Genomic DNA, 26,613 nt, shown 5'->3' with positions numbered 1-26,613 from the left:
GGTTTAAAGAACAGGTCATTAAAACCTTTGTGGATTGTCATTTTCAGGCTGTCGATAGTGAAGAAAACGACACAAAAGCACCACAAAACCCACCGTCCTTTACCATCATTGGTCTTATTTATTCATATTCAGTGTTGAAAATAAATACAAAACATTTTGGAACGTCCGGTACAGTGACTAAGACCTGCTTCAGTCAATATTAGCTCGTCAAAAAAAGATCAAATTTACTCGATTACTTCAGTATTAGGTGTCAAATAATTTAACTCCTGCCTCTTTATTTCCCCAGTGTTCAAGGATTATTACAGTTATTATTCATCAATAGTAACGTTTCCACCGCAGTGACATTAAATACATCTGGTTTGTATGTGGGGTTTAGTGCTCAGCTGGAAGCCATGAGAGGAAAAAGACAAAAAAACATGATGGCACGTCCTATATATTTCACAAGTACACTGCCAAAAAAAAACAAAAACAAAAAACCTGTAAAAATCCAATGAGGTTGACACATTTTGGTGGAAAAAAAACTCCTGTGTAAATTCCAGTTTCAGCAATTAGTAGATTTGACACCAGATTAGTAGCAGCTACGCGCTATGGCAACCACACAGACATCTACACTAACGCTCAGACGGGTGGATTCAGCATCAGCGACACATTTAGACGTAACAGAAAACAACAAAGGGACGAGCCCAACAAACGCACACGTGCGCCAAGACGACTCCGGTGGATGAGCCGGGACCCTGCGTCCTCCGGCCGGGTTTATCTGGACTTAGTTCTGTTGTGGATCTGGAACCGTGTGTTGTGAGTTCTGACCCTGTTGAAGGCACTGACACCCTCGCAGTAGACTCTCCTTTAGCGATCAGACGGACATTCAGACGTACACGACTCAGTACTGCACGCACGAAGAGGCGATAACGACAGACGAACGTAAGAAAAACCAACAGGGTCTTTGAGTCCAGAGGAGGTGGAGGAGGTGGAGGAGGTGGAGGAGGCGGGTCAGTGTGGTCGGGTACCCGAGACCCTGGAACACTCTTATGTGTGTGTACTTCAGTCGTCATCTACGCTAAACCGCACTCAAGGGAAGGATTAGCAGTAATATGTGGAGAGTATCATGGACTACAGAGGTCTGACAAGGCAAACGGTGTGTGTGTGTGTGTGTGTGTGTGTGTGTGTGTGTGTGCGTGTGTGTGGTCATTGGTTCAGTCGTCCACTCCGATGTTGCGGAAAAGGTAGGACATGGATTCTCCGTTGTGGATGCGGCGGATGGCCTCGGACAGGATCATACTGATGTCCACCGTCTTGATCTTTGGACACTGGAGCTTCTGGAGCTCATGAGGAATCGTGTTGGTCACCACGACCTGGAAGAGAGGAGGAGGAGGAAGAGGAAGAAGAAGAAAGGAGGAGGAAGAAGAAATTAGAAAAAAGAAAGAAAAGGAAAAGAAAAGAAGGAAAAGAAGGAAAGGAAAAGAAAAGAAGAAAAGAAAGAAGGAAAAGAAGAAAAGGAAAAGAAAAGAAAGAAAGGAAAAGAAAGAAAAGGAAAGAAAAGAAGAAAAGAAAAGAAAGGAAAAGAAGGAAAGGAAAGAAGAAAAGAAAGAAGGAAAAGAAGAAAAGGAAAAGAAAAGAAGGAAAGGAAAAGAAAAGAAGAAAAGAAGGAAAAGAAAAGAAGAAAAGAAGAAAAAGGAAAAGAAAAGAAGGAAAGAAAAGAAAGGAAAAGAAGGAAAGGAAAAGAAGAAAAGAAAGAAGGAAAAGAAGAAAAGGAAAAGAAAAGAAGGAAAGGAAAAGAAGAAGGAAAAGAAAAGAAAGAAAAGAAAAGAAGGAAAAGAAAGAAAAGGAAAAGAAAAGAAGGAAAGGAAAAGAAGAAAAGAAAAAGAAGGAAAAGAAAAGAAGAAAAGAAAGAAGGAAAAGAAAGAAAAGGAAAAGAAAAGAAGGAAAGGAAAAGAAAAGAAGAAAAGAAAAAGGAAAAGAAAAGAAGAAAGAAGAAAAGGAAAAGAAGAAAAGAAAGGAAAAGAAAGAAAAGAAGGAAAAGAAGAAAAGAGGGAAAGAAAAGGAAGAAAGAAAGAAGGAAAAGAATAAATAGGAAAATAAAGAAAAAAGAAAAGAAAAAGAAAAGAAGAAGGTGTGACATGTTTCACTCAGCCCGTTTACATCCACACTAAATCTAATCCCATTTTCTTTCTATTTCACCAAATCCTAACAGAAGTTCTCTCCTGACACTTTCCATATACAGTTGGTCCAAACCAGACTGAAGCCAATGGACACAAACCCACCAGAATCCTCCAGGAGGAAACACTAGTGACAGTGGAAGGAAAACTTCCCTTTAACAGCACAAACCTGGAGCAGACTCAGACTGAGGAGGATGGACGTCTGCCTGGACCAGGGATTTTGGAAAACAGAGATTTCCTCCTCTGTTTGAAATGTAATTCGGTGAGAACTTTTATTTTTTGTTACATTTTTGAAGAATTTCATGCATCAGCCTACACTGGGAACCTGGTGGAATACAGTAAAAATGTCAAACTTCACTAGTTTTCCTCTAAATGGAATGTTGACATTAGAGAATGTACGGTTCTATCGTGTAAAGGCAGTGAGATTAAAAAATGTGGTTCTAATGGACGTCAAAAGAGCGTTTTTTTCCCCACGAGGGAAAATCTGACAACAGAAAAAATACTCATGTCAGAATATAGTTTTATATTATGGGATAAATATTCTATTGATTTTTAATATTGAAGTCTCTCTGTCTGATCCTCATGAACAGGACATCTGACAGCTGGAGACATGATGTGTCCACATATTTATGTCCATATAGTTTGTAAACATCAGTATTTTACTGAAGTTTAATGGTAGATTTTTCTTCCTCAGTCAGATGTGATGACAGTAGATGTTAGATGTGGAAGAAAATTATTATTTACAGTCGGAGCAGGAAAAATATTAGAGACATTTAGAGGAAGAACATTGAAAATCAGAATCATGGATAAAAAAAAATAAATCAATGTTGAGAGAAATGAAGTCCAAACCATCTGTGAGTCATTTTGGAAACAAAGATAATAATTTAAACCAAACTAACCAATGCAATAATATTTATCCCATAATATAAAACTCTATTCTGACATTAGTCATTATTGTTTTGTATCTCAGACCCCTGTTAGAAAAGAAACACCTGAATTCAGCATGTCCACATACTTTTGTCCATTTGTGTTTGAGTTAGACACTTATGATCTGAGGATAACGATGTGGAAAATATTTAATTTCTTGTGTTTTTTATAATAAATCATTGAGAATTCATGTAATCAAACTGGCATTTAAAGGGTTAAAACTGCTGAGTGTGTGGTAGTTTTGAGAAGGGCTGAAGTTGTTTCAGAGATTTATAAAGAAAACAGCAAAAAAAAAAAAAAAAAAAAGGGATAATCTGTGATGTTAAAATGGGGTCATGAGCCACAAAAGGTTGGAACCACTGATGTAACCCCTACGAGCCGCCGGTGTTCCCCAGCGTACGTCCGTCTGGTCCCTGCCCCCTGGACCTACACACCGTTAGTTAACTATCTGGTTTTGGGCATTAGTTCCTACACAGTGGAAGAATTCAAAAGCCTCAGGTCCTTTTACAGATATGAACAGTTCTGCTGTGTCTGGGTTCAAGGTTTGGAGATCTACAAGAACAAAGACTGAAAACACTGTGGTGGGGTCAAAGGTCAGCCTGTGGACACTGACATGTTTACGTGTGTATGGGAATTATAAATGCATTCAACTAGTCAGAAACTCAAATAACGTACCTCCAGGTCTCTAGGTTTGCTGTGCCAGTGACAGGAGGAACTGGAAAGGTCGGATAAATGCGACATGTCTGTTCAGACTGTGGTCGCATTTTAAAAAATCTGATATGCATCTGATTCAGCCAGAAGGAGGACAGGTCACTGGGAACCTGCAGCCTGACTTCCAGGTTTTATAATTGTATTTATTTATTTAGTGTTTTTACATTAAAATAGGAGGGCTAGTGCTATTTATAGTTAAGTATTTTTTTTTATTGCTGCTGTGATTGTTATTTGTTTATTTATTTTTCAATACTGGGCGGAGAGAGAGCCAGGGCACACTGTGTTGCATTGTCATGGTACTTGTACCCTGAACACACATGACAAATAAACCTGAAACTTGATTCAGTACCACTGGTACGACCCATTGGTGGGTCTGAGTGGCACTCCGTGGGTGTGTCCACTTTTTTCTTGCATGAGTGGATTATATGTTGCAGGTGTCAAGTCAGATTCTCCCCTGTGATTGGAGCAGCGGCTGGAGGCGGACCTTTAAAGAATGCCGAGCTGGGCCGGACCCCCGTCGCTCTTCCTCTACTCCCAACCCCGCCTTCATTCCGCCAGCGTTCCTGTTCAGAAGTAGGGGTGGGCTGCCCCGTTTGTTTTATCTCATTTTCTCCTGTTTTTGGTCAGGAAGGTTAGACCTTGTATTTTGGTTTCTTTTATTTTGTAGGTCAGCCTAATTTCTCATTAGTGCAGTTTTGTTTGTTGTTTTGGCCAGAGCCCACCCCAAAGTTTCAGTTGCCTTTTGTCTAGTTTTCAATATCTTTATGTTGCACCTTGTAAAATAAATCACCTTTTTTGTTAAACTTGCACAACCCGTGTCCAGGGTTTTTTTCTCTGTGGCTTGGGAGTGAGGAACAGTGACAACAGTCTTCATGTTGCACCCTAGGGTCCCCTAGCCAGGGCGTAACACCACATTTGAAAATGGTCCAAATCTGATTTGAAAAAATTAGATTTAAACCACATTTACCTGCAGTGTGAATGGAGCCTGAGAGACCGTGTCCATTACAGGATACTACCTACTTTTCAGTTCCTGGTCGTCATAGCAATGTGGCGTGTTACTTCTGTGTCGTCTGCTCAGAGTTGCTGATAAAGTCGCTCATTGCGTGTTGTCTCGTCAAGCTCATGCTGAATTTTTACATCTGAATCTCCTCGACAAACCATGGTGTAGTTTTCCAGGCTGTCATCATGTGGATTCACCTACTGTTAAATTTACTGTAAACTTCCGCATCTGTTTTTTGTAAAACAGCGGGTCACAGAGACGACTCTGACCAATCAAGTGGTCTGCAGTGTTTACACGTCACCTTTTAGTATCTGGTCCCCAGTCCTGGAACCTTGGCGGAGGCGTAACAAAAAAACTAGTACCGGGTACCAGATTCCAGGTCCTTTGTTGTAATGGAAACGCAAAAAGGCCGAGTCGAGTCGAGTCGAGCCGGTACCATGTAGTGGAAACGCAGCATTAGTGAGTCTAGTTTGAGTTTTGTTCCTTTTCCGTGCTCACCTCATCGATGGCAGATTCCTCTATGAACCGGGGGGCTTCTGATGACAGGATGCCGTGCGTTGCCATGACAAAGATCTTGTACGCCCCTCTCTCCTTCAGCGTCTCTGCCGCTGCCACGAAACTGTCCACGTCATCGATGATGTCATCCTGAGGGACAAACACACCTGTTTTCAGCTCAATGACAGACAGTCAGAGGGTGTTCTGTACAGGGATGCACCGTAACTGCTTTTTACAACCGATAACTTCCTGCTTCTCATAACTAATACCAATACCAAACACCAACAGTTCCCATTCTTTTCTTCTTATTTCCAGTTGGTGTTAAACTCTGTTAATAGTCCAATAACGGCTTCTACAGAACCAACAGCCTACGTCTGCTTCAAATGGACAACAGACCAAGGGTTTTCAGTTCGTACTATTTATGTCACAGACTGAATTTGGTGATGATCGACTGCTGTTTTCACACATTAAAGGAGTGATATTTGTCTTTTTTAAATGGAATTCTTCATTTTCCCACATTTCCCTGTGGTCTCCATAAACTAAATGCTCTGCTTGGGTCTGAATTCTTTATTAACCCTTTGTCAGGTAAGTGACTAGTTTTGGCAGTTTCTGCAAACATTAAATATGGGGCCAATCCCATGCCTCAGTGAGGGTGAGAAGCATGTTGGTTTTTATAAAACTATACAATAATGCAGAGGGATTTTATTGAAAATCTGAAGCTGTAAATAGTGAATATGAGTAGTTTTTGTCCGTTTATGACCTTATAACAGTTGTTTTATCGCATGTGTTTACTTTCTTGCAAGTGCTGCTTAGATATTTTATAGCAAGAGGAGGGAAGATGATGATGTCCATTAACATACAAAGGATGAAGTTTTGAATTTCAGAATATTTCAATGAGTGCCCTATAAAGGGTTAATTCAACTCCAAAGCTCCATCTTCAACCCTATTTCTGAGTAATGACACCAGAAAGGTGGTTTGGAGCGCTGGCCCTTTAAATGAAACATGAGCCACTTCAGGCCCCGCCCCCTCCAGGTTGCTGGCTGTGCTGCTCTGTCCCGTTCAACCGACAACTGAACATTTTAGGGTAATGGGCTCCAAGTTTGGACATATTTTCAGTCTGGACAACAACCACTGATGACGACAATTACGGAGAAATACTGGAGGAATGTTGGTCTGAAGTCTGGACCTGATATGTGCAAATGTGGAGACGGAACTCGTTATAGACAGAACAAATTAAGCAGGAATTCAAACAGGTTATAGAAATCCTCTGGATTTTTGCCCAAATGAATCTAAAGATAGTTTTGCAGCAGCTGGAGGGTTCAAATTCAAAGTGTCTGAACTATTAGAGTCCAAATACACAAAGAAATGAACCACAGACTAAGAAAAGTGGGTTTAGACACATATGAACCCTTTAAAATCGTTAATCGTGCAGCCCTAATCAGACCGATAGTTACTGTGCATCCCTAGTTCTGTACATTCAGGTGTCCGTCTGCAGGAGTGTCTCACCACTATGATGGCGATGCGTCCTCCTACGTCCCCCACCACAGTGATGGGAGGTTTCTCTTTTGGCATCAACACTGCAGAGATAGAGTGAAAAACATGTCATACAATATCCATTTTCTGTGTGTGTGTGTGTGTGTGTGTGTCGTACATGGTATGGGCACACAGAACGGCCCCTGGTGGAAGGCGCCGTGGGTCCGGCTGACGGTAGGAGGCGAATGTCGTCCGTCCACCTGGTCTGACTCGGCATCTTGAGCTTCACCGTGGATCACTGCGATGCCCAGACGGAGACGCTCAGCAAACGACTGCGCCCTAAAACAAACAAACAAACAAACAGGAGAGAAGAGTTATGTCAGGTCTGAAGTCTGAAAGCCTTGGACTCTGGCTCCCCCCTGTGGTAGGAACCATTTAATGCATAACCTGGATTAACCCTGCATTAGTCCCCTGGGGTGTTTTGTCAGCCCAATTTTGCTTAAGTGCTCGTAATTTCTAGTTGGCAACTTATTTCTTTTTCTCCCTCCTAGTACTCTTCTAACTCAACAAGAGTGGATCACATGTAGTGTGGTGCAGTTGTGGCTCAGTTGTCCTTGGAGGTAGATGTCGCTTTGGCCTTCTGGGGTGTTCAGTCACCCCCACCAGACTAACACAGGTATTTTGTTATGATTTATATATAATTACATACAATTCATATGTAGATATAATTACATATTATGTATTGGTAGCCTACTCTGTAATATAAATATGGAATAAAATGCTACTTGTGGTTAGTGTGTTGAAGCACACCGTTATTATTATGATTATTATTATCTGCTGTATTATGTCTTATCAATATCAACCAGCTACAAGCAATTCAAATGATTCAACAGGGACTGTAGATATATCCTGATCTAGCAGTATGACTATATTTTACATAAAAATAACACTATGAACATTTTTGTAATGGAATGTGTAAATACCCCAGGGGACTACTCATGTTTGGAATCCCCAGCAGAGTAACACAGGGTTAAAACTAGGATGACACTCAGTTTTAATGTAAAGTAGATGATAAAACACTACAGTAGAGATACAAATAATAAAAGGTAATTGAGTAAAATAATAGAATATCTGCAATTGACATCATTATGGTTTAGTTTAGTCAGAAGTTACGACATTAAACACAGTGCAGTGAATATTGACTTATACGACTTTAATGTGAAAAATCACATTAAAAAATAAAAATGGAAAGAGCATAAAAATATTCCAAACAAAGCAGAGTTTCCTATATTTACATGATAAAACCAGTAAAAAAACACAACAACAATAAAACAGTCAGACTAATCCTTCTGACCCTCATGGTTCTGCACACGGGCCAGATCAAGTCAAAGTCATCAGTGTCAAAAATTAAAGTTTCTCCTGTCATTTCTCAAATAGGCTAACTTTTTGGTTAAGAACTTTATTTTATGGAGCTGTTTACAAACGATCACCACCAAAATTTAATCATTTGTTCACTTGTGCCGGTATCAACATTTCCTGAGATTTTATCAAAGTCTATCCATAAATGAGTTATCTTGCTAACAGACAGACAAACCCCGATGAAAACATAACAAAAAAAAAAGCTCATAGTAGTTTAATTTCAGAGCTGATATCTATCCATTTTCCAAGTTTTCTTGATAATAACCAAAATCACTCCAGTTCTTCCATCAATATCTATGGCATTGCACTGACAAAAACAGTGCTCTTAGGCATTTATGTTTTCTTTTCTGTCAATTTTAGTCACATGACACACACAGGAGTTAGTACTGGATTGCATAACCATTGTTTTTATGACTTTTGATGGTCTAATCATTTTTTTCCGCAACAGTACAACAGGTTAATTAGAAAAGTATTGATCTTGTTGATTAGACAGAGGTCTCAGAACCTGATGTAGCAAATACGATACAATTGGTTTTATAACTAACTGTGTAGAAAGAGCACAGAGTGGGGCAGAGGGAGGAGCTTCAGTTCATGATTAACACATCAGGTACCATCTAACACCAGCAGCAGCCGAACACAGAACTGACCTTTTGGCTGATGCTGGAGATTTGGCCACAATCACTGCATTTCTGTAGTCGGGGATCTGCGGAGGAATGGACATACGATTATTCACCACCGAACTACAGACCTATGGAGGCTCCTCTAGAATGTGTGTGTGTGTGTGTGTGTTTGCATGTGTGTGGTACCTCTTCCTGTATGTACTGAAGCAGAAATGGAGAGGCTCTCAGATTGTCCACTGGGATGTTGAAGAAGCCTTGGATCTCCTTCTGATGGAGGTCCATGGTGATCAGGTGGGTCAGGCCTACGTGGACAAGAGCAGAAGGACAATCAACAACGTACATAAAACAAAAATGGGAAAGAGAAATTAACATTGTAATCACAGAGGACATGTGGACAAAGGCATGGGAAGTACATTTTTCATCAACAAACTCCAACACATGGCCTGACTTTAGTTGGAAAAACCTTATCCGTTTTTCTTTTTTGTAACACCTAAACAAAAGTCCAAATTCAGTACTGTTTCTGCACAGTGTTGGAGAGAGTGGACAGGCTACAGCAGATCATGGGCACATTTTTTGGTTGTGCCCACTTATTCAGCCCTTCTGGTCAGAGGCATCCAAAATAATATCAAAAACACTGGGCTTTACCATCAGCTGCTCTTTCACGGTACTGTATCTTGGTTACTTCCCAGATGAACTGGATTCAGACGATGTTTACCTCCTAAAGATTTTGTTGACATCAGCTAAAAAAGCCATAACAAAATGTTGGCTGCAGAAGGAACCATCCACAGTGGAACTTTTCATTTCAATTGTAGAAAACATGAGACTTATGGAACGCATGACTTTCACCCTGTGGCTCCAGGAAGAGCTGGGAAAAAGACGCTGGAGAAAATGGACAATGTTTACAAACTGTGACAGTACTAATAAAAAAAAGGCTCAAGTTGTATGTATGTTTATGCTATAATTGTCATCCCCAGACCTCCTTTCCCTTTTTTTTTTGTTCTTGTTCTGTAAAAATTAAAATGCTTATAAATAAAAAGTGTTTTAAAAAAATCAGCTCATGTTTAGCTTTCAGAAGTTCAAGTGTGAGCAGGATTTATTATGTGTAAATATTTAACCTTTTTCCCTAACAGTCGATCCATGGCATTGAACATCATGTGCTTATGAGAAGGAATACGCAGGTTCTACAAGTGACAATGTAGCACGACAAAAGAAAACACTGCAATAATAAACTGGATCTTATTGAACCGAAGTGCAGCTGCTCCTTCTACAGCAGGACGATTCCTTGTTTCTATGGCTACGCTCAGGAAGCAGACAAATGTGTCCCACATCTGATTTTTTGCCCATATGTGACCTGTATCTGATCTATTAAAAGACAGTTTGAACAGCACTAATCTGACCCAGGTCACTTTCATATGTGGTCCTAAATCCGATATGTATCTGATATTTTACAATGTGATTTCAGTCTAAACGTGCAGGTCGCATTTATCCGACAAATGTCACAATTCTGCGTCCCTCCATATTTCCTTCTGTAAACACAGTGTGCGTCTGCGTGGTCATTCCGTCAGGACCTCTTTTGTGCATGTGGGTCACTTCAGAGTCACGTTCAGTTCATACTCAAAACAGATAGAAGTAGCATTTAATGTGTAATATGAACGAGCACACAAAAAAATCCAAATTGTATATTAAGACCTGCTGTTTGCGCTAATGGTCCATTCATGCTCTACATGAAAGACACATACATACAGACAGAGCGCTCTGTCCCTTTCCTGCGAGTTTACGGATGAGAATCCAAACTGAAAATATGTTGCAATACCACTGGGAACCATACTGGGCAGTGTTGACATTTGAAGAGACTAAATTCAAGAAATGGTGGAAGTTTTCAAAGAGCGACTGTGTGAGTTAGTGAAAAATTACCTTTATCAATATCAACATCAGTATCGACATTAGGAAAACCTCCTCCATTTGTTATTATTGACTTTCTTCTTCTCATAAAACTTTACTCTTCTTCGTGGTATTCAGCCAATATGTTAATTAAGAGTGGCGCCCTCTGGTGGATTGATTGATAAATGCTCATTCCAATGTAATGGATGCATCTAAGGATGAAGGCAGTGACGCTTCACACTGTTTGAATCAGATGAACCTTCGTCTGTATGTAAAATGAGCCTGAACGGACCTTCAGGCAGTTCTCCTTCATCTTCTCCTGACCATATTTTACTGCAGGTAATAACTGACTGTTAACTCTACGGTGTGGTTTGTGCTCCACATCTTACCAGCTTTACACATCATGGAGGCGATGAGCTTGGATACGATGGAGCCCCTCTTCCTCATCTTGCACTGCTTACTGTAGGGGAAGTAGGGCAGGACGCCTGTGATGCTCCTGGCGCAGGACGTTCTGCAGGCGTACACCATGATCAGCATCTCCATGATGGTGGTGTTCACATCCCTGATACAGCCCAGGGTTTGGACGGAGACAGAAGTAAAAGCAAAGGATGAAGAGGGAAAAAGAGTGAGAGGGAAACAATGAGTGAGGCTGCGTTTAGATGGCAACGATCTGAACTGAAAACGCAAATGTGGCGTTGCTTTCTCACTTTTAATTCCACACTCAGACGTGCATTTTGGGGGGAAAATCTGCATGCAGACGGATATGCAAAAGTGTGTTAAATTTTCTATTTATCTATATAGTATGAACGCCAGGTGGGAAGGTGGCATCACCACCACCAAGACTAAGCGCCTGCGTAGACCCTTTCTACTTCTCTTCCTGTTCTCTCCTAGCTCCAAATACAATCACAGAACAGGAAACAGAACTTACTTGAAGGTCCATCACAAGGAAATCTGACATGTTTTCCTATACTGGCATGTGCCTGTGACGTAAACTCTACAAAACTAGAAAACGTAGTATTGCGTTTTCAACCCTTTAGATCAGTGTTTTTCCAACTTTGGGATCGGGACCCCACATGGGGTTGCCTGGAATTCAAATGGGGTCACCTGAAATTTCTAGTAATTGATAGAAATAAAAAAAAAAAAAAAAATACAAAACTTACTAATAAAAAAATATATGGTGAGTTGACAAACAATCCCAATCCATAAAAGACATGACAAACTGTGAAGCTGAAACTGAAGCACTGTGGTTCTGTTTATCTGTCAAATATTCATTGTGGTCGGTTTCAGATGCTGCAGCTCTGTCATAATTACCTCCGCCAGGAGGTATTGTGATTGCTTTTCTTTGTGTGTTTGTTTGTTTGCGTGTTTGTTTGTTAGCAACATAACTCAAAAAGTTATGGATGGATTTCCATGAAATTTTCAGGAAATGTTTATACTGGCACAAGGAAGAAATGATTAAATTTTGGTGGTGATCGGGGGGGGGGGGGGGGGGGGGGGTCTGTGCTCTCCGAGTGCTCTTCTTGTTCATAGTTTGAGTTCTTGTTTGTTCAGTATTAATTGTCAGCCTTGTAAATACAAGCTGGACTGACTGTACATATCCTCCTGAGACCCAGCAATGCATTTTTGTCCTCTGTAGGGGACAAAAGTTTGACAGTTTTACTTGAAAAATGCTGTCTATTGCAAAGCACATTCCGATTAAAAAATAAATAAATACATTTTTTAAATTATTTGTATGTATCTGAAAAAATCTGTTGCATTATGCAGTTTCCAATCAAGACAATTGTTTAAAATAAAAAAGCTAAAATTCTCACTTTCCTGGGTCTCAGGAGGATATCCTGACCAAGGAAAATCCAATTCTCCCTGTGTGCAGTAATCTACACCTGGCTTTACTGCCTCTGTCCACAATAATATACATTATATAGACTAAATGTCCTCTAAAAGTGACATTTATTTGCAACATAGTATAGCAAACTATTACATGATCAAAAACAAATTAATTTTAGCAAAATGTCACCGTTTTAGGGTCGCCAGAAATTTGTGATGTTAAAATGGGGTCACGAGCCAAAATGGTTGGGAACGACTGCTTTAGATGGTGACGCAAGAGTGGAGCGTTTTTAGGATTTCCACTCTGGAAGGTGGCTTCATTTTTTTGCATTTTCATCCCCCCCAAAACACTGTTGTCTAAATGAAAGGCACATCTGATCAAATATTTTGTCGTTTTCACCCGAGACCGTCGTCGTTTAAACTGGGCCTGAGATGAGTCAGGAGAAAACTGTGGAAATGTTGAGTCGTGTGGATTTTCTTTCTTACTTGGACACTGTCTGGATCACAAAGACATCTTTGCCTCGCACTGACTCCTGGATCTGCACCCGCGTTTCTATGGAAACAAATAGGGCATAAGAAACGAGCAGTGAGGGAAAAAGTGCACAAATGAACAGTCGTTCAGTCACACATTCACACACTCCCACAGTGGAACAAAGCCTTCAAGGCCAGTCGGCTTCATTAGTGAGTGCTCTGTGGCTCTAACACCACCCCCACCCCCTCTGCCCCCTCCACCCCCATCCCACTATCACCACTGTGGCTGTGTGGGACTGTAGATAGCAGCATTCCAAACATGTGCCTCCCACATGTAGGGCCTTAAAACACAAAGCACCTCCTAGCAGAGGTCAAGAAAACAATACAGACTTACAGAGTCAGAATATGTTAAAGGGTGTGAGTTCAACTCCATCTATGAAAACTGCATAATCTAAAATACCAACCTCCATGACAGGCCTAGCTTTTCAAAACACTTATTTCACAGTTGTGCACAGACTGCACTGGTCTAAAGCAAAACTAGCCAAACTAAAGTGGACGACTGACTCCAAATGTGACAGATGTAACCAGGAGCCAGGGATTCTTTTATTCATTAATTCATTTGTTTGTTTCGAGCATTTACAGAATACATGCAAATCCAAAATTACAAAATCATTCATCTACACTTGAAAAGGAGTGGGAAGCAGAAAAACTTATTTAATCCCACCCCCATTCTCATCATCAAATAACTTGACATGTTTTAAATACCCACTCCTGTCCTTTGACTTGAAGCCACACGTTCACACGTTTTGTCTCTGCACCAGATTGAGCAATTTCTGACAACCAATATTTAATTTCTATTCAGAGATTTTTGAAACTCCAACAGAATGTCATGTACTCACTGTGATATTTGGAGTGATTCCACAGAATACAAACTTCAACAAGAATTTTAAGAACATCACTGCCTTCAAGACTGTAACAGCTCGTCGGCTCATTCTACTTAAATGGAAAGATAGAAATCCTCTGACATTTACCCTCTGGATTAAAGACCTTATGAACTATCTGACATTAGAGAAATTAACATATGACACAAGAGGCAATGCAGCCAAATTCTATACAGCCTGTCTTATCTTAGATTGAAAAGATGGACACAACATCTCATTGTGACTAAAGATAATTTGTTTTATTAATCAATTAATAGTATTTATGTGTTTATTTTGGATGTGAGTTTCAGTGTTTCCTGTAAAATTGATCTCTTGGTGTGGCGGTGTGTCATGGGGGGTTATGCAGGGTGGCCATTTCTGTTCTGCATTTTTAAGGAAAGAAAATAACTACATTGCAAGAGCATTTAATATTTTATTTACATTTAATAATGAAAATAGTATTAATTATCGAGTCATGATGCACTCAATGACAGTCCTCTGTTGTGCAGAATGACTCTGAACGTCTCTGCCAGCGCATTTCAGGTAGTTTGTCCAAGTAGAGTTAGCATCATGCATGCGCAAATGGGCAGTTGATCCAGTAATGACAGACAGCAGAACCAACCGGTAAAGATGGAAGACGCTACCACTGCAACCACTGTTCTGTGTTGTAAAACCTTAAAAATTTAAATTCAAAACTTTAACATGCATAGCCTAATGTGTAGGCCTATTATTGGCAAGGATTGTACTGTGGTGCACAGGGATGGGAATACTGTAGATAAGAATTTAATGATTCCGATTCCTTATCGATTCTCATTGAGTGAGGGAATAACAGAGTACAAACGAGTGTGTTTGCATTAACTGTCTTTTATATTTCCATCTCTGCAAAGAAAATATAACATATACAGTACAGCGTTTCTGCTGGTAAGGTTTTGCCATGGCACAGTGCCGCGCCGCTGTGCCGCTAGATTCACAAGCATCGCTAATTAGCGTATCAAATACGTGACATTCCTGTAAATGAATCACATGCTGTGTGGACAAATGTTTGAGCATATTGGAGGGATTCCACCTTTTTAAAGAAATGGACGTGTTGCAAGTGTTACAAGTGGACCTGGTGTCGTCTTTTTGGACTGTTTCTGCCTCAACACCATGTTGGCTACGTTCCGACCCCAACGATGCTGTGTGCACCAGATCATCACGCATGCATAACGAAGGCGGAATCAATAAGCAGAATCACTAAGCAGGCAGGCAAAGGATTCCACGGAATCGAGCTACTGGGAACCGGTTCTCAAAAAGAACCAGTTCCCAATTCCCATCCCTAGTGGCACACCTTACCATCACAAACACTGGTGAGTTTATATACTTTGGTCACAGTATGAGGTGCATCAGCGTCAGGACTCTGAGTGGGGCTACATAACCACAGGGCAATATATTATGTACATTCAATTGTAAAGTTATGATTGTTACATTATAAAAATTCAAATTAAAAAAAAAAAACTTTGGAGAAAAAAAAACAACACTTTTCTTTACTGTGTTTGTTTTTTTCTACCAACAGCATTATCCTGGAAAACCTTACCAAGTGGTACCAGTATGGAAACTGGTAGTGCCTGTGAGTCAGTGCTGGTGGTTGTGGTGTCGTCTCACCACACAGGACACAGACAACACCATTATGTAAATGTGCTCAGCCAACAAATGTCCACTGGTGCTGAGTGAAGCACTGGTATCAGCTTACCTCTGTTGGCCTCCTGGTACACCTGCACCTTGCCAAGCTCCACCCCCAAGCGTCTGAGGCAGGACAAACACACTGTTAGGGACTCAAGAACATGGAAATATTTATGCACAAACTCCTATGAAGCTCATGGAATCTTGGGAAATCATAAAGCTCCATTCCGTATGTGGGTCAAAACACGGCATTCGAAATCTCTGACAGGACATTTTAGAGACAATTTGACAGATTAATGTTGTTAAATGACCCACATTTTTACTTTTAAATACATTTTTGCTTTAGTTGGACTATAACGGATTATCCAAAACAAGGAGCTACTTTATACTGAAATAAATGTTGGAATGGCAATCAATTAAAGTTCACTCTCTGATGGGACATTACTGTGTTTTGACCCGTATCTAACTAAATATGGCTTCTGATGATACATATACATTTCAACTGGATATTTTCCCAAGAAGGAGTTTTAGAAGCTTTCCTTAAAACCTTAAAATGTTAATTAAAAAAAAGCTAATAAAAATATTTCTTTTAAATACATGAATGTACAGAATGCTATACGTCAGGTTTTAGTGACCCAAAGTTCAGGTACTGTTTGTGTCTTTAAATTTTTGGCGCATGAGCGTAGGTGTAATTTGGAAAAGGACAAAAAAGCAGGAAAATATACAGCACACCTGACAGGGGTGCAACAGTACAGGTAGCCCACGTGGTTTTTGGCCACAGTTTTGGTTTGCGTTTTGTGCATAAAGGAAAAAAAGTGGATTTGCATAATTCACGAGAGCCTCATTTTCAGATCGGAAAAGACGGATTTATCCAGAAGAATCACACCCCTGATGAGGGCTGGTTATGATGGGGTCCTCCAGAATAATGTTAAGCTTCTGAATACAGAATAAAAACATTAATACAGTTTCTTACAGAGGCAGACCAATGTATCGGGCCAACATATTGATTTTTTTCAATATTGTCCATCGGCCTTAATTTTTTTTTTTTTTTGAAAGCCGATATTTCATCAGTAGAAAAAATGTTATAAGATATTTGATCAGGCACCTGTGTGGGCAGCACCTGAAGTTCAATAAATGTTCACAGAGTACTGCCAGCCTTAAATATCGGCCTCAAAAATTGGCAGTAGATATCAGCCATCAGCGAACCAAATTAAAAAAAAAAAAAAAAATTCTGCATCGGCCTCAGAAAAACTCATATCAGTCGATCTCTAATTTCTTATCATTTTGGACCATTAAAACCGCCTTATTTTCATACAAAAATTGGAACTGTACATTTGATGCTCTTCACGATGATTTCATGATGGCTTTGGCCTGAAGTTCCTGCTCTTCAGGAAACAAACAGCAGATCATGTCTCTCTTTTTATTTTTAAAGAACAGTACAAATTTGTTTACAAAAGCATTTTAAGATTAAAAAAGTAATATTCTTAGTTCATTGGATCAATACTCCTAAATTTGCAATTTCAGGTTTTTCTGACATCAACAAGTAGCATTAGCATTAGCATAAGTGTGTATTCCCCCTTACACTGTTTCTATTCGTTTGAACCAGTGGTTTGGTACATTTCCACCTGTTAATGTGCTGTTCTTTAATTTCCCCTCGACCACACACATGCACACACGGCATGGAAGTACCAGTGTCATATTGTAGGCAAACACTATTTGTGCTACAAACATTCGCAGAACAAAAATAATCCAGTGACTGAATGTCCTGGAGGAATTAGATTAACCTTGTGTGCATTTCCTGTGCAGGCATACTGTTGTCAAGGAAAACTCAGAAAAAAACCAAGACAAGCACTGAAAAAATGAAGTGAAAAAAAAAAAAAAAAAAACTACAGTTATTAAGGTGACATTTTAAAAGTACAACACATGGAATATTTAATAAACAACCAACAACTTGAACGTCTGAAGGATGGTTCATATTTTTGTGACATATTCATTTAGTCGTGTTTGTTTTGCGTCCTGGGAGCAGACTCTTCCCTTTAACTACTCCTGTTTGTTTTTCCCAATGAAAGTAATAGTAATACCTCCTCGTCCATCGGTGGTGTGGGTCTGTTAATTCCAACAAATGGAAACACAATCAACTCCTACCTTCAGTCAAATACAACTCCTTTGAATACCATGCCATCCTAGTGACAGCACCAGTCAAACTTTACATAATTGTCATTTATCGTCCACCAGGGCAACTGGGTGATTTTCCTGATGAGCTTGACACTCTGCTTTCCTCCATCCCAGAGCATGACTGCCCCATGCTAGTCCTCGGTGACATGAACATCCACTTAGACAATCCCAGCTTCTCAGATTTCATGTCACTAATACTCTCTTTTGAGCTACAGCGGGTTTGCAGTCCTCCAACCCACAAAGCTGGTAAAGAGCTCCATCTCATTTTCACCCGAAACTGCATCACAGATGCCCTCACAGTCACACCTTTACACCTGTCTGACCACTATTTCATTCAGTTCAGTGTGTCTCTCCCTGAAAAACACTCTGCTCCCTCCCCCATGGTCTCTTTCCGCCGCAACCTCCGCAATTTGTCCCCCACCCACTTCTCCACTGTCGTAGCCTCCGCTCTCCCTCCCCCCAGCACTTTTTCCTCCTTAGAGGTTAATGATGCCACTGAGTCTCTGTGCTTTACACTTAGCTCCTGTCTGGATAATCTGTGCCCTCTATCTACTAGACCCGCTCGATCCTCCCAGTCCCACCCATGGCTCAATGATAACCTCCGGTCGCTGCGTACCAACCTCAGAGCCGCAGAGAGAAAATGGCACAAAACAAAAAGCTCTTCTGACCTGATCACATTCCAGTCACTATTGGTATCCTTCTCATCCAGTGTCACTGCTGCGAAGAAGGCTTACTATAATAACAAAATTCATTCTGCCACCGACACCAAGAAACTATTCTCAACCTTTAAAACACTACTCAACCCTCCACCTCCACCGCCCACTACTAATCTGACAGCAGGACAATTTTGCTTCATTTTTCACAAATAAAGTGTCTACTATCAGCAGTCAGTTCACTGATCCACCCATAGACTGCACGCCTCCTTCTTCAACATCATCATCATCACACACTGCTTCCTCTCCCCTGACTATGGCTACTACTAACTCAACTGATAAAAGCCCAACTGCGTCATTCCCCTCATTTACTCCCCTCACAGAGAACGAGGTGTCTAAACTCCTTTCCTCTAGCCGTCCTACCACATGCCTGTTGGACCCTATTCCATCCAACCTCTTACAGTCTGTAGCCCCTACTATCACAGCACCAATCACACATGTGATTAATGCTTCACTGACTTCAGGAACATTTCCTACAGTATTTAAACAAGCGCAGGTAACACCACTACTCAAAAAACCTTCCCTCACCCCCACTCAAGTGGAGAATTATCGACCAGTCTCACTCCTCCCATACCTTTCTAAGATCATCGAAAGGGCGGTCTTCAAACAGGTCACAGAATTCCTCTCCCAAATTAACCTCCTTGACATCAACCAATCTGGCTTCAAAATCGGCCACTCCACTGAAACGGCTCTGTTGTCTGTGACAGAAGCCTTGAAAGAGGCTAGAGCAGCAGCCAAGTCTTCAGTACTCATTCTACTGGACTTATCAGCAGCATTTGACCCTGTCAGTCACCATATCCTGTTATCCATACTCTGGAACATGGGCATCACAGGCCACGCACACTCCTGGTTTCAATCTTACCTTACTGGTCGGTCCTTCAGTGTGTCCTGGCTCGGGCACACATCAGCAGTTCACCGCCTCACCACGGGGGTCCCCCAAGGCTCTGTGTTGGGCCCCCTCCTTTTTGCCATATACACCACCTCACTCGGTCAGATCATCCACTCACACGGCTTCTCATATCATTGCTATGCTGATGATACCCAGCTCTATCTGGCATTCCCACCTGATGACTCCACAGTCTCAGTGCGGATCTCAGATTGTCTCTCTGACATATCTGCATGGATGAAAGCCCATCACCTTCAGCTGAACCTGTCCAAAACTGAACTGCTGGTCTTCCCAGCTAAGCCAACCATACAGCAGGACATCTCCATCACTTTTGACTCCATACCTCTGGCTCCTACCAGTGTAGTACGTAACTTGGGAGTCATGATTGATAATCAGTTGACCTTCACGGATCACGTTGCCTCTGTCACCCGATCATGCCGTTTCACTCTGTTCAACCTAAGAAAGATCAGGCCATACCTAACCGAACAGGCCACCCAGCTCCTGGTGCAGACTATGGTTATCTCCTGTCTTGACTACTGCAATGCTCTTCTAACGGGCCCTCCCAGCTTGTGTTGTCAAACCACTACAGATGGTCCAGAATGCAGCAGCGCGTCTGGTCTTCAATCAGCCTAAAAGGGCACATGTCACCCCCTTACTCATTGAGTTACACTGGCTACCCATAGCTGCCCGCATAAAATTCAAATCTTTAATCCTAGCCTACAAAATTCTCAGTGGGTCTGCTCCTGTCTACTTAGGTGCACTAATAAAAGCTTATGTCGCCCCACGACCACTCCGCTCGTCTGGGGAACGTAGTCTGGTGGTCCCCAGACCTTGTACAAGACAATCCAGGCTCTTTTCATGGGTCGTTCCACGTTGGTGGAACGCTCTACCAAGTGCTACAAGAACAGAGTCATCCCTGCCTATCTTCAAGAAGCTCCTGAAGACCCAGCTCTTCCGAGAGCACCTCCTGTCCTAGCACTTTCAAACATTCCATTTTAAATATTCTAATAAGGTTTTTCCCAGGACAACCACAGATTCTTTCACGATTATCTCTGGACCTGCTGCGGTGGTCCGGCCTCTTCCCTGCCCTCATCATCACCACTCACTTATCCTCAACCGCCTCCATGTGTCTCCCCCTACTCCCCCCTTCTCCCCTCTCCCCCAGTCCCTATCTCTATCGCTCTCTCTTTTTCCCCTTCTCTACTCTCTCTCTTTAACCCCAACTGGTCAAGGCAGACGTCCATCCTCCAGGAGTCTGGGTCTGCTCGAGGTTTCTGCTGTTAAAGGGAAGTTTTTCCTTCCACTGTCACCAGTCACAAGTGTTTGCTCCAGGAGGATTCTGTTGGGTTTCTGTAGAATTGACTTAGAGTCTGGTTTTGACCAACTCTATATATAAAATGTCAAGAGATAACTTTTTTGTGATCTGGCGCTATATAAATAAAATTTGATTGATTGAGTGATTTAATTGGTTTTCCCCTGTAAGTCGCTTTGGAAAAAAGCGTCTGCCAAATGCGTAAACATAAACATAAACAACATAAACATAATAGTTAGTAGTAGTATAACAGTATTCTCATTATGTTATTATTATATTATATTACATTATATTGCATTTCATTATCATCAGTATCATAATAGTATGATCATTATAATAACAATAATAGTAGTAATAGAAGTACCATGATACTACTCTGGAACAAATGACAGGATGTTTGCTCTTTATCCAAATAAAAATTCCAGAGTTTTTCAAAACTGCTGTGTTTTTCCCCCAGACCTTGACTTTATGTACTTTTATAATTGTGTTCCTACTTTTTTTGTTGAGACTGTACCTGTTGCATGTTGTAGAAAAGTTCATGTTGATAAATGTATGAATGAATAAATGCATAATTCACAGTAAATTATGTTTTGCTGATTTTAAAAACATATGAAAATCATAAAAGTGCATAGATATCACACAAACCAGTTTGACTAGAATCATTCCAGTACCAACTGGTTACTGAAATTAGATCCAGTTTTTTAACATACTTTTTTCATGTATTTATTATCTTACAAGACTACGTGCCTTGGAGCAAACTGTAAAATTCAACTATGACAGACACTTTTTTCCATATTTTATTAGACTTTCACACAAAATTCCAGACTTTAAGACTTTTAAAGACCTGCACATACACCCTGAATGAGGAAGCTGTGAGACTGAAACTTCACATTTCCTCAAAATAAAAATAACTGTAACTCATCTATACTGCATGTATGCATTAAACAGGGTAAAAATTGCATCTCATTATACAGCTTGAATTATTTTAGAGGCACTTCCTGACCTTGTAGCTATAGTTTGCCAAACATATTTCATAGTCTCTTGCTAAAACATGACAGTGGCATCTTTTCAGATAAAGTGCAGACACACACACAGATGTTGCTGCTTTATAAATACTAGTAAGTTCTTGCTTGAAAACATTTAAAGCTGCACAAGGTTAGAGAATTCACATGTAATCAAAGACCGCTTCAACTGGGAAAAAAAACAAAGGAAAGACTGGGAAGTTACTCATTAAACTTTGCTATAAATGATCTGTGCACTGGTCTGTCATGCAGTGCAGACAGAACACCTTTAAACACAGAAATATGAACAGATATTCTTATGTTGCATGTTTGCTGGTTGATTTAACTCTGTTTTTATACACGGTGTTTTGGTTTGTGAAGCTCAGCTGCACATTTAAGTGCTAACTCCTGGCTACTACACTGTCAACACTGTACAAGTGGTGATAAAAGTCAAATAGTGCAGTGGAAACTTGGCTTTGAGGAAAACAGAGCGTGTTATTTTAAACAAATCTTCGGTACACTCAGCAGCTGCACCAGCCCTTCGTCTCTTTCTCTGAGACAAACGACCAGCGTGACCTCAAACACTCACGTGGTTGCCGACTTTAAATAACACCATTTTAATAGCATTTTTACACTCCATACTCTATGTGTGTGTGTGTGTGTGTGTGTGTGTGTGTGTGAAAGCCACGACCTCCTGTACTCACTCTGCGATCCTCTTGCCCAGCTCCCGGCTCGAGGGGTGTGAGTTGGCCGTGAAGATGACCAGGCCCCCCTTGGTGTGGTTCATGTCTTTGGGGTCTCGGGCACCGCTCTCCCCACACTCAGGCAGTGGATCCCTGGGCACCCACGCTGCGCTGAGCCCTTCCTGAAGCACAGACAGGAGGAGGAGGAGGAGGAAGAATAGGAGGAGGAGGAGGAGCAGGAGGAGGAGTTACTTCCTTTGAAAACAATGTGGTAGCGCTCAGACTCACTCAAGTAAAGAGGAAACCGGAAGCACAGTTCAGATAACATTCAAGACAAAATAGATTCATGTATATTATGCATTTGTCAAGTTCAATGAAATAAATAACACAACATGATTTTAGATAGAGGTGGTAGACCGACAGATCAGCTGGCCCATATATTGGGCTGATATATTGATGTTTTTTCAATACTGGCCTTAATTTTTTTTTAAAGCCAAGATTTGATCAGTAGTAAAAATGTTATAAGATAGAGTCTCTCTCTCTCTCTCTCTCTCTCTCTCTCTCTCTCTATATATATATATATATATATATATATATATATATATATATTATCTTTAATATTTTTTTGGTCTTGATCTTGTTGCATCTTTAACAAATAATTTAAAATAAGAGGAAAAAAATAGAAGAAATGAGTCAATATTACAATTAATTTCATACTTTCTTTTGCAAATTTAGCATAGTAATAAGCAGTCTCAATCTGATTTTTTTGTGCACTTGTTCATATTCCACATTAAATGCAACTTCTATTAGTTTTGAGTCTGAACTGAATGCGACCCTGAAGTGACCCACACGCACAAAAGAAGTCCTGATGGAATATGTGACTACGCAGACATGCACTGTTTACAAAAGTAAATATGTTTTTCCTGACACTCTTCCTGGGATGCAGAATTGTGACGTTTGTCGCATTTCAACAATGTAAAGGTTGGATAAATGTGACCTGGACATTCAAACTGAAGTCGCATTGCAAAATATCAGATGCATATCAGATTTAGGAGCATATATGAAAGTGGCCTGGGTCAGATTAAAAAAAAAAAAAAAAAAAAAATCAGATTTGTGCTGTTCAAACTGTCTTTAAAGGAGCTGTATGTAAGAATTCTGTTCCAGTAATCACCAGACATTAAGGAATCCTGTTCATTTCAAATACTGGTATCATTGACAGTCGTAGTCCAACCGGAATGTTTGCATTTGAAAAGCGAAGTGTCAGCCCACAAGTAATATTTATGTAGTTATTGTGTGTTTTGGTCTGATGCTCCGCCCATCACCTGTCTGCCAATCACAGAGTCAGTAGTGTTTGTTCATCCAGGTTGGCAGTTCCACTGAGCTGCAGCTGGAACATTTCTGATCATAAATGTCTGACGTTAATAACCTAAAATGCCTCTTATTATTCCCAAATACATCGTGACAAAGTGAGAAACAAAACAAGGATATGTATAGGAGATGCTTTTGAAACATGGACACGGCTGAAAGCAGAAAAGAATTTGAAGACCGACGCTTGCTCTCCTGTGGTCTCCAGCGGTCAGGCCCGAGTAAAGAGACCAGGCTGGTATTTATACTGGTATTGGACTGGTCACTTGCCATGGTAGCTCCTTGCAGTGGACACTCATGCTGGATCTGTCAACCCCTAGTCTGGGGGGAGGGGGAGGGGATACCATGCTCGACAGTATTTGGAATGTGATTGCAGTACCAGTTTTGGCCACAATCCTACATACGACTCCTTTAACAGATTGGATACAACTCACATATGGGCAAAAAAAAAAAAAAAAAAAAAATCAGATTTGGACCACATTTACCTGCAGTTTGAACATAGCCTAAATGTTTTGTGTATCTGTAGACCCACTATGGCCTGTAACTCATAATGTACATGTGTAAACGATAAACTGAGACATAATATTGTTAAAATTGCACTTACTGTTCTTAAGAAATTTCAGGTTGCTCATGTTTTAAGGAAAGTTTGTAGATGTTAACTCTTTCATAATGTCATTTTACTTTTTTCACTGTTACTCTTTTACCGCTTCAGCTCATATGGGGCTGAATGTGGCCCCTGAACAAGAAGGAGTTTGGCACCCCTGGTTAGAACTAGGGGTGTGTACTGGCAAGAATCTGGCAATACGATACAAATCACAACACTAGGATCACGATACAATATATCACAACATATCATGATACTGTTAAAAAGGCAATTTAATGTTTGTTTCTTTTTTTTTTTTAAAGGATTATTTCCTTAAAGAATTGAATTACACCAGAAATATGCACAGATACTAAACACATTTTTATTTGATCACAATAGGATCTGATGCTATATCACAAAAATCTGTGTTAAAACTTGAATTATGTTTTACAGACATTACAGTTTAAGATCCTGGTCAAATGTTCATATCCTCCTGAGACCCAACAATGCATTTTTGTCCTCTGTAGTGGACAAGAGTTTCACAGCTTTACTTTAAAATAAAAAAAATTACATAATGTCCACTAAAAAGGACATTACATAAAAATAAATAAATAAACAATGCATCTGAAAAAACTGTTGCATCATGCCGTTTCCGATTAAGGCAATAATTTACTGTAAAATGGTGGAAATATTTACTTACTGATTGTCAGGAGGATATTCTATTAGTTCATAACTAACATTATTTTTGTGTAATCCCAACAAAGGAACGAACATTATTTAATAAGAGTGTTAAACAATAATAAATAAAATGTAAACAAAAACAGAAAAGCAAAACAAAAAAAACCCCTCCACTATATCTGCATTTGAATAAATACCCAAAAATATCGATACAGCACTTTTTAATATCAATACAGTATTGTGAAATGAAATATCGTGATATACTGCAGAACAGATATGTTCTTACACCTCTTGTTAGAACATCCCACCATCTTCAACCACATCCATTCTAACTCCTCCTGCTTTCACATACCTTCATTTCTTGAGCATACTAAACATTAGGGCTGTGTATTGGAAAGAATCTGGCGATATGATACACATCACAATATGATAAATCACAATATATCATGATACTGTTAAAAAGGCAATTTTTTTGTTTCTTTCTTTTTTTTTTTTTTTTAAAAGATTATTTCCTGGAAGGATTGAATTACACCAGAAATATGTACAAATACTAAACATATTTTTCTTTCAGAACAGGATCTAATGCTATATCACAACATTTTTAAAATTCTCCTCGTTTCCAAAGGAACTACCATCTGCCTCTCAGACAGTAAAAAGTGCTTATAGGATGCTTCAAATTGCCATTGTTTAATAAACCAGTGTTAAATTAAAATAAACAAGACAGAAACAATACAGAAAAACAAAAAACAAAAATAAACCTCCACCATATCTGCATTTGAATAAACACCTAAGCATATCGACACAGTACTTTTTAATCTTGATACAGTATTATGAAATGAAATATCGCGATATATTGCAGAACAGACATTTTCTAACACCACTACTAAACATATCCTGCTTGACAGATCCACTGAATGCATGAACACAGTTTTTCCTCATGCAGAAAATGCTTGCCTTCCCCATCTGTTACCATGCACTTGAACACATCCACAACAAAGAAAAGGCTGCTCCTCTCAGGTGATATGTGCAACCGCATCATTAACAACTTATCTAACTGATAAGTAAACAGCTATAATAAATACGTGTCTTAGCTTTTCAACTGGTTATACAGAAGTGTACTGTTTAATGCGTTAGCTAAATGTGAGCTAGTGCTGTTTCATCCAACTCAAGCCACGACATTAGCTCCTCCTGTTGTTTAAGCTAGCTGTGGAGGACGGGACTGTAGACTTTAGTGTCCAACTGTTAGCTAACAACGAATGCGTCAGACTTTCAAAACATATGCTTAAATTGTGTTTAGTACCGGTAGTATATAAGAGCAGTTACACTAAATAAACCACAACAGTCGCCAGTTTGTGCTCGGTGTTTGGCTGTATCAACATGGGCTAGCTTCAGCTTCAGCTAACGGTACCAGCTGCGCTAACGCGATAAGAGGCTCTAAACCAATGTGGGAATTTATTTGTCCTGCAGTAGAGAGCGAATATACGGGTAGCAGGTCGAAAATGTTATGGTGAGAATAAAAGTGAGCAGAGAACAGTACAAGTCCTTACCAGTTTGCGTGTTAGGTCCGGTTTCAGCGTGTATGGTTAGTATGTGGTGGTGTTGTTCTTCTGCTCTGTTCAACCTGCGCCCCTCACCCAGACTGGCAGGGATGGAGGCTGTGA

General features: G+C 40.2%; 1 protein-coding gene across 1 annotated transcript; it reads right to left on the bottom strand.

Annotated features, from left to right (window-relative positions):
* Positions 1-94: 94 nt before the first annotated feature.
* LOC115423975 (phosphoribosyl pyrophosphate synthase-associated protein 2) lies at positions 95-26,613 on the bottom strand. The gene is made up of 11 exons (XM_030141031.1): positions 26,500-26,613; positions 22,348-22,508; positions 15,627-15,679; positions 12,993-13,059; positions 11,072-11,244; positions 8,988-9,103; positions 8,829-8,884; positions 6,941-7,101; positions 6,796-6,866; positions 5,293-5,439; positions 95-1,352 (listed from the first exon to the last, which is right to left on the bottom strand). Exons 2-11 carry the CDS (start codon positions 22,428-22,430, stop codon positions 1,194-1,196), a joined length of 1,086 nt encoding a protein of 361 aa, XP_029996891.1. The 5' UTR covers positions 22,431-22,508; positions 26,500-26,613; the 3' UTR covers positions 95-1,193.

Source organism: Sphaeramia orbicularis, chromosome 8 (assembly GCF_902148855.1).
Source record: "Sphaeramia orbicularis chromosome 8, fSphaOr1.1, whole genome shotgun sequence".
NCBI classification, from domain to species: domain Eukaryota; kingdom Metazoa; phylum Chordata; class Actinopteri; order Kurtiformes; family Apogonidae; genus Sphaeramia; species Sphaeramia orbicularis.
This window is presented reverse-complemented; position numbering and strand designations above follow the sequence as displayed.

Bases quoted from the DNA above. Each gene is read 5' to 3' on its own strand.
- LOC115423975 (XM_030141031.1), bottom strand. From the start codon at position 22,430: ATGAACCACACCAAGGGGGGCCTGGTCATCTTCACGGCCAACTCACAC. The intron at 15,680-22,347 runs GTGAGTACAGGA...GTCCTGCCTCAG, and splicing joins CTGGGCAAGAGGATCGCAGA to ACGCTTGGGGGTGGAGCTTG. The intron at 1,353-5,292 runs GTGAGCACGGAA...CCTCTCTTCCAG, and splicing joins AGGAATCTGCCATCGATGAG to GTCGTGGTGACCAACACGAT.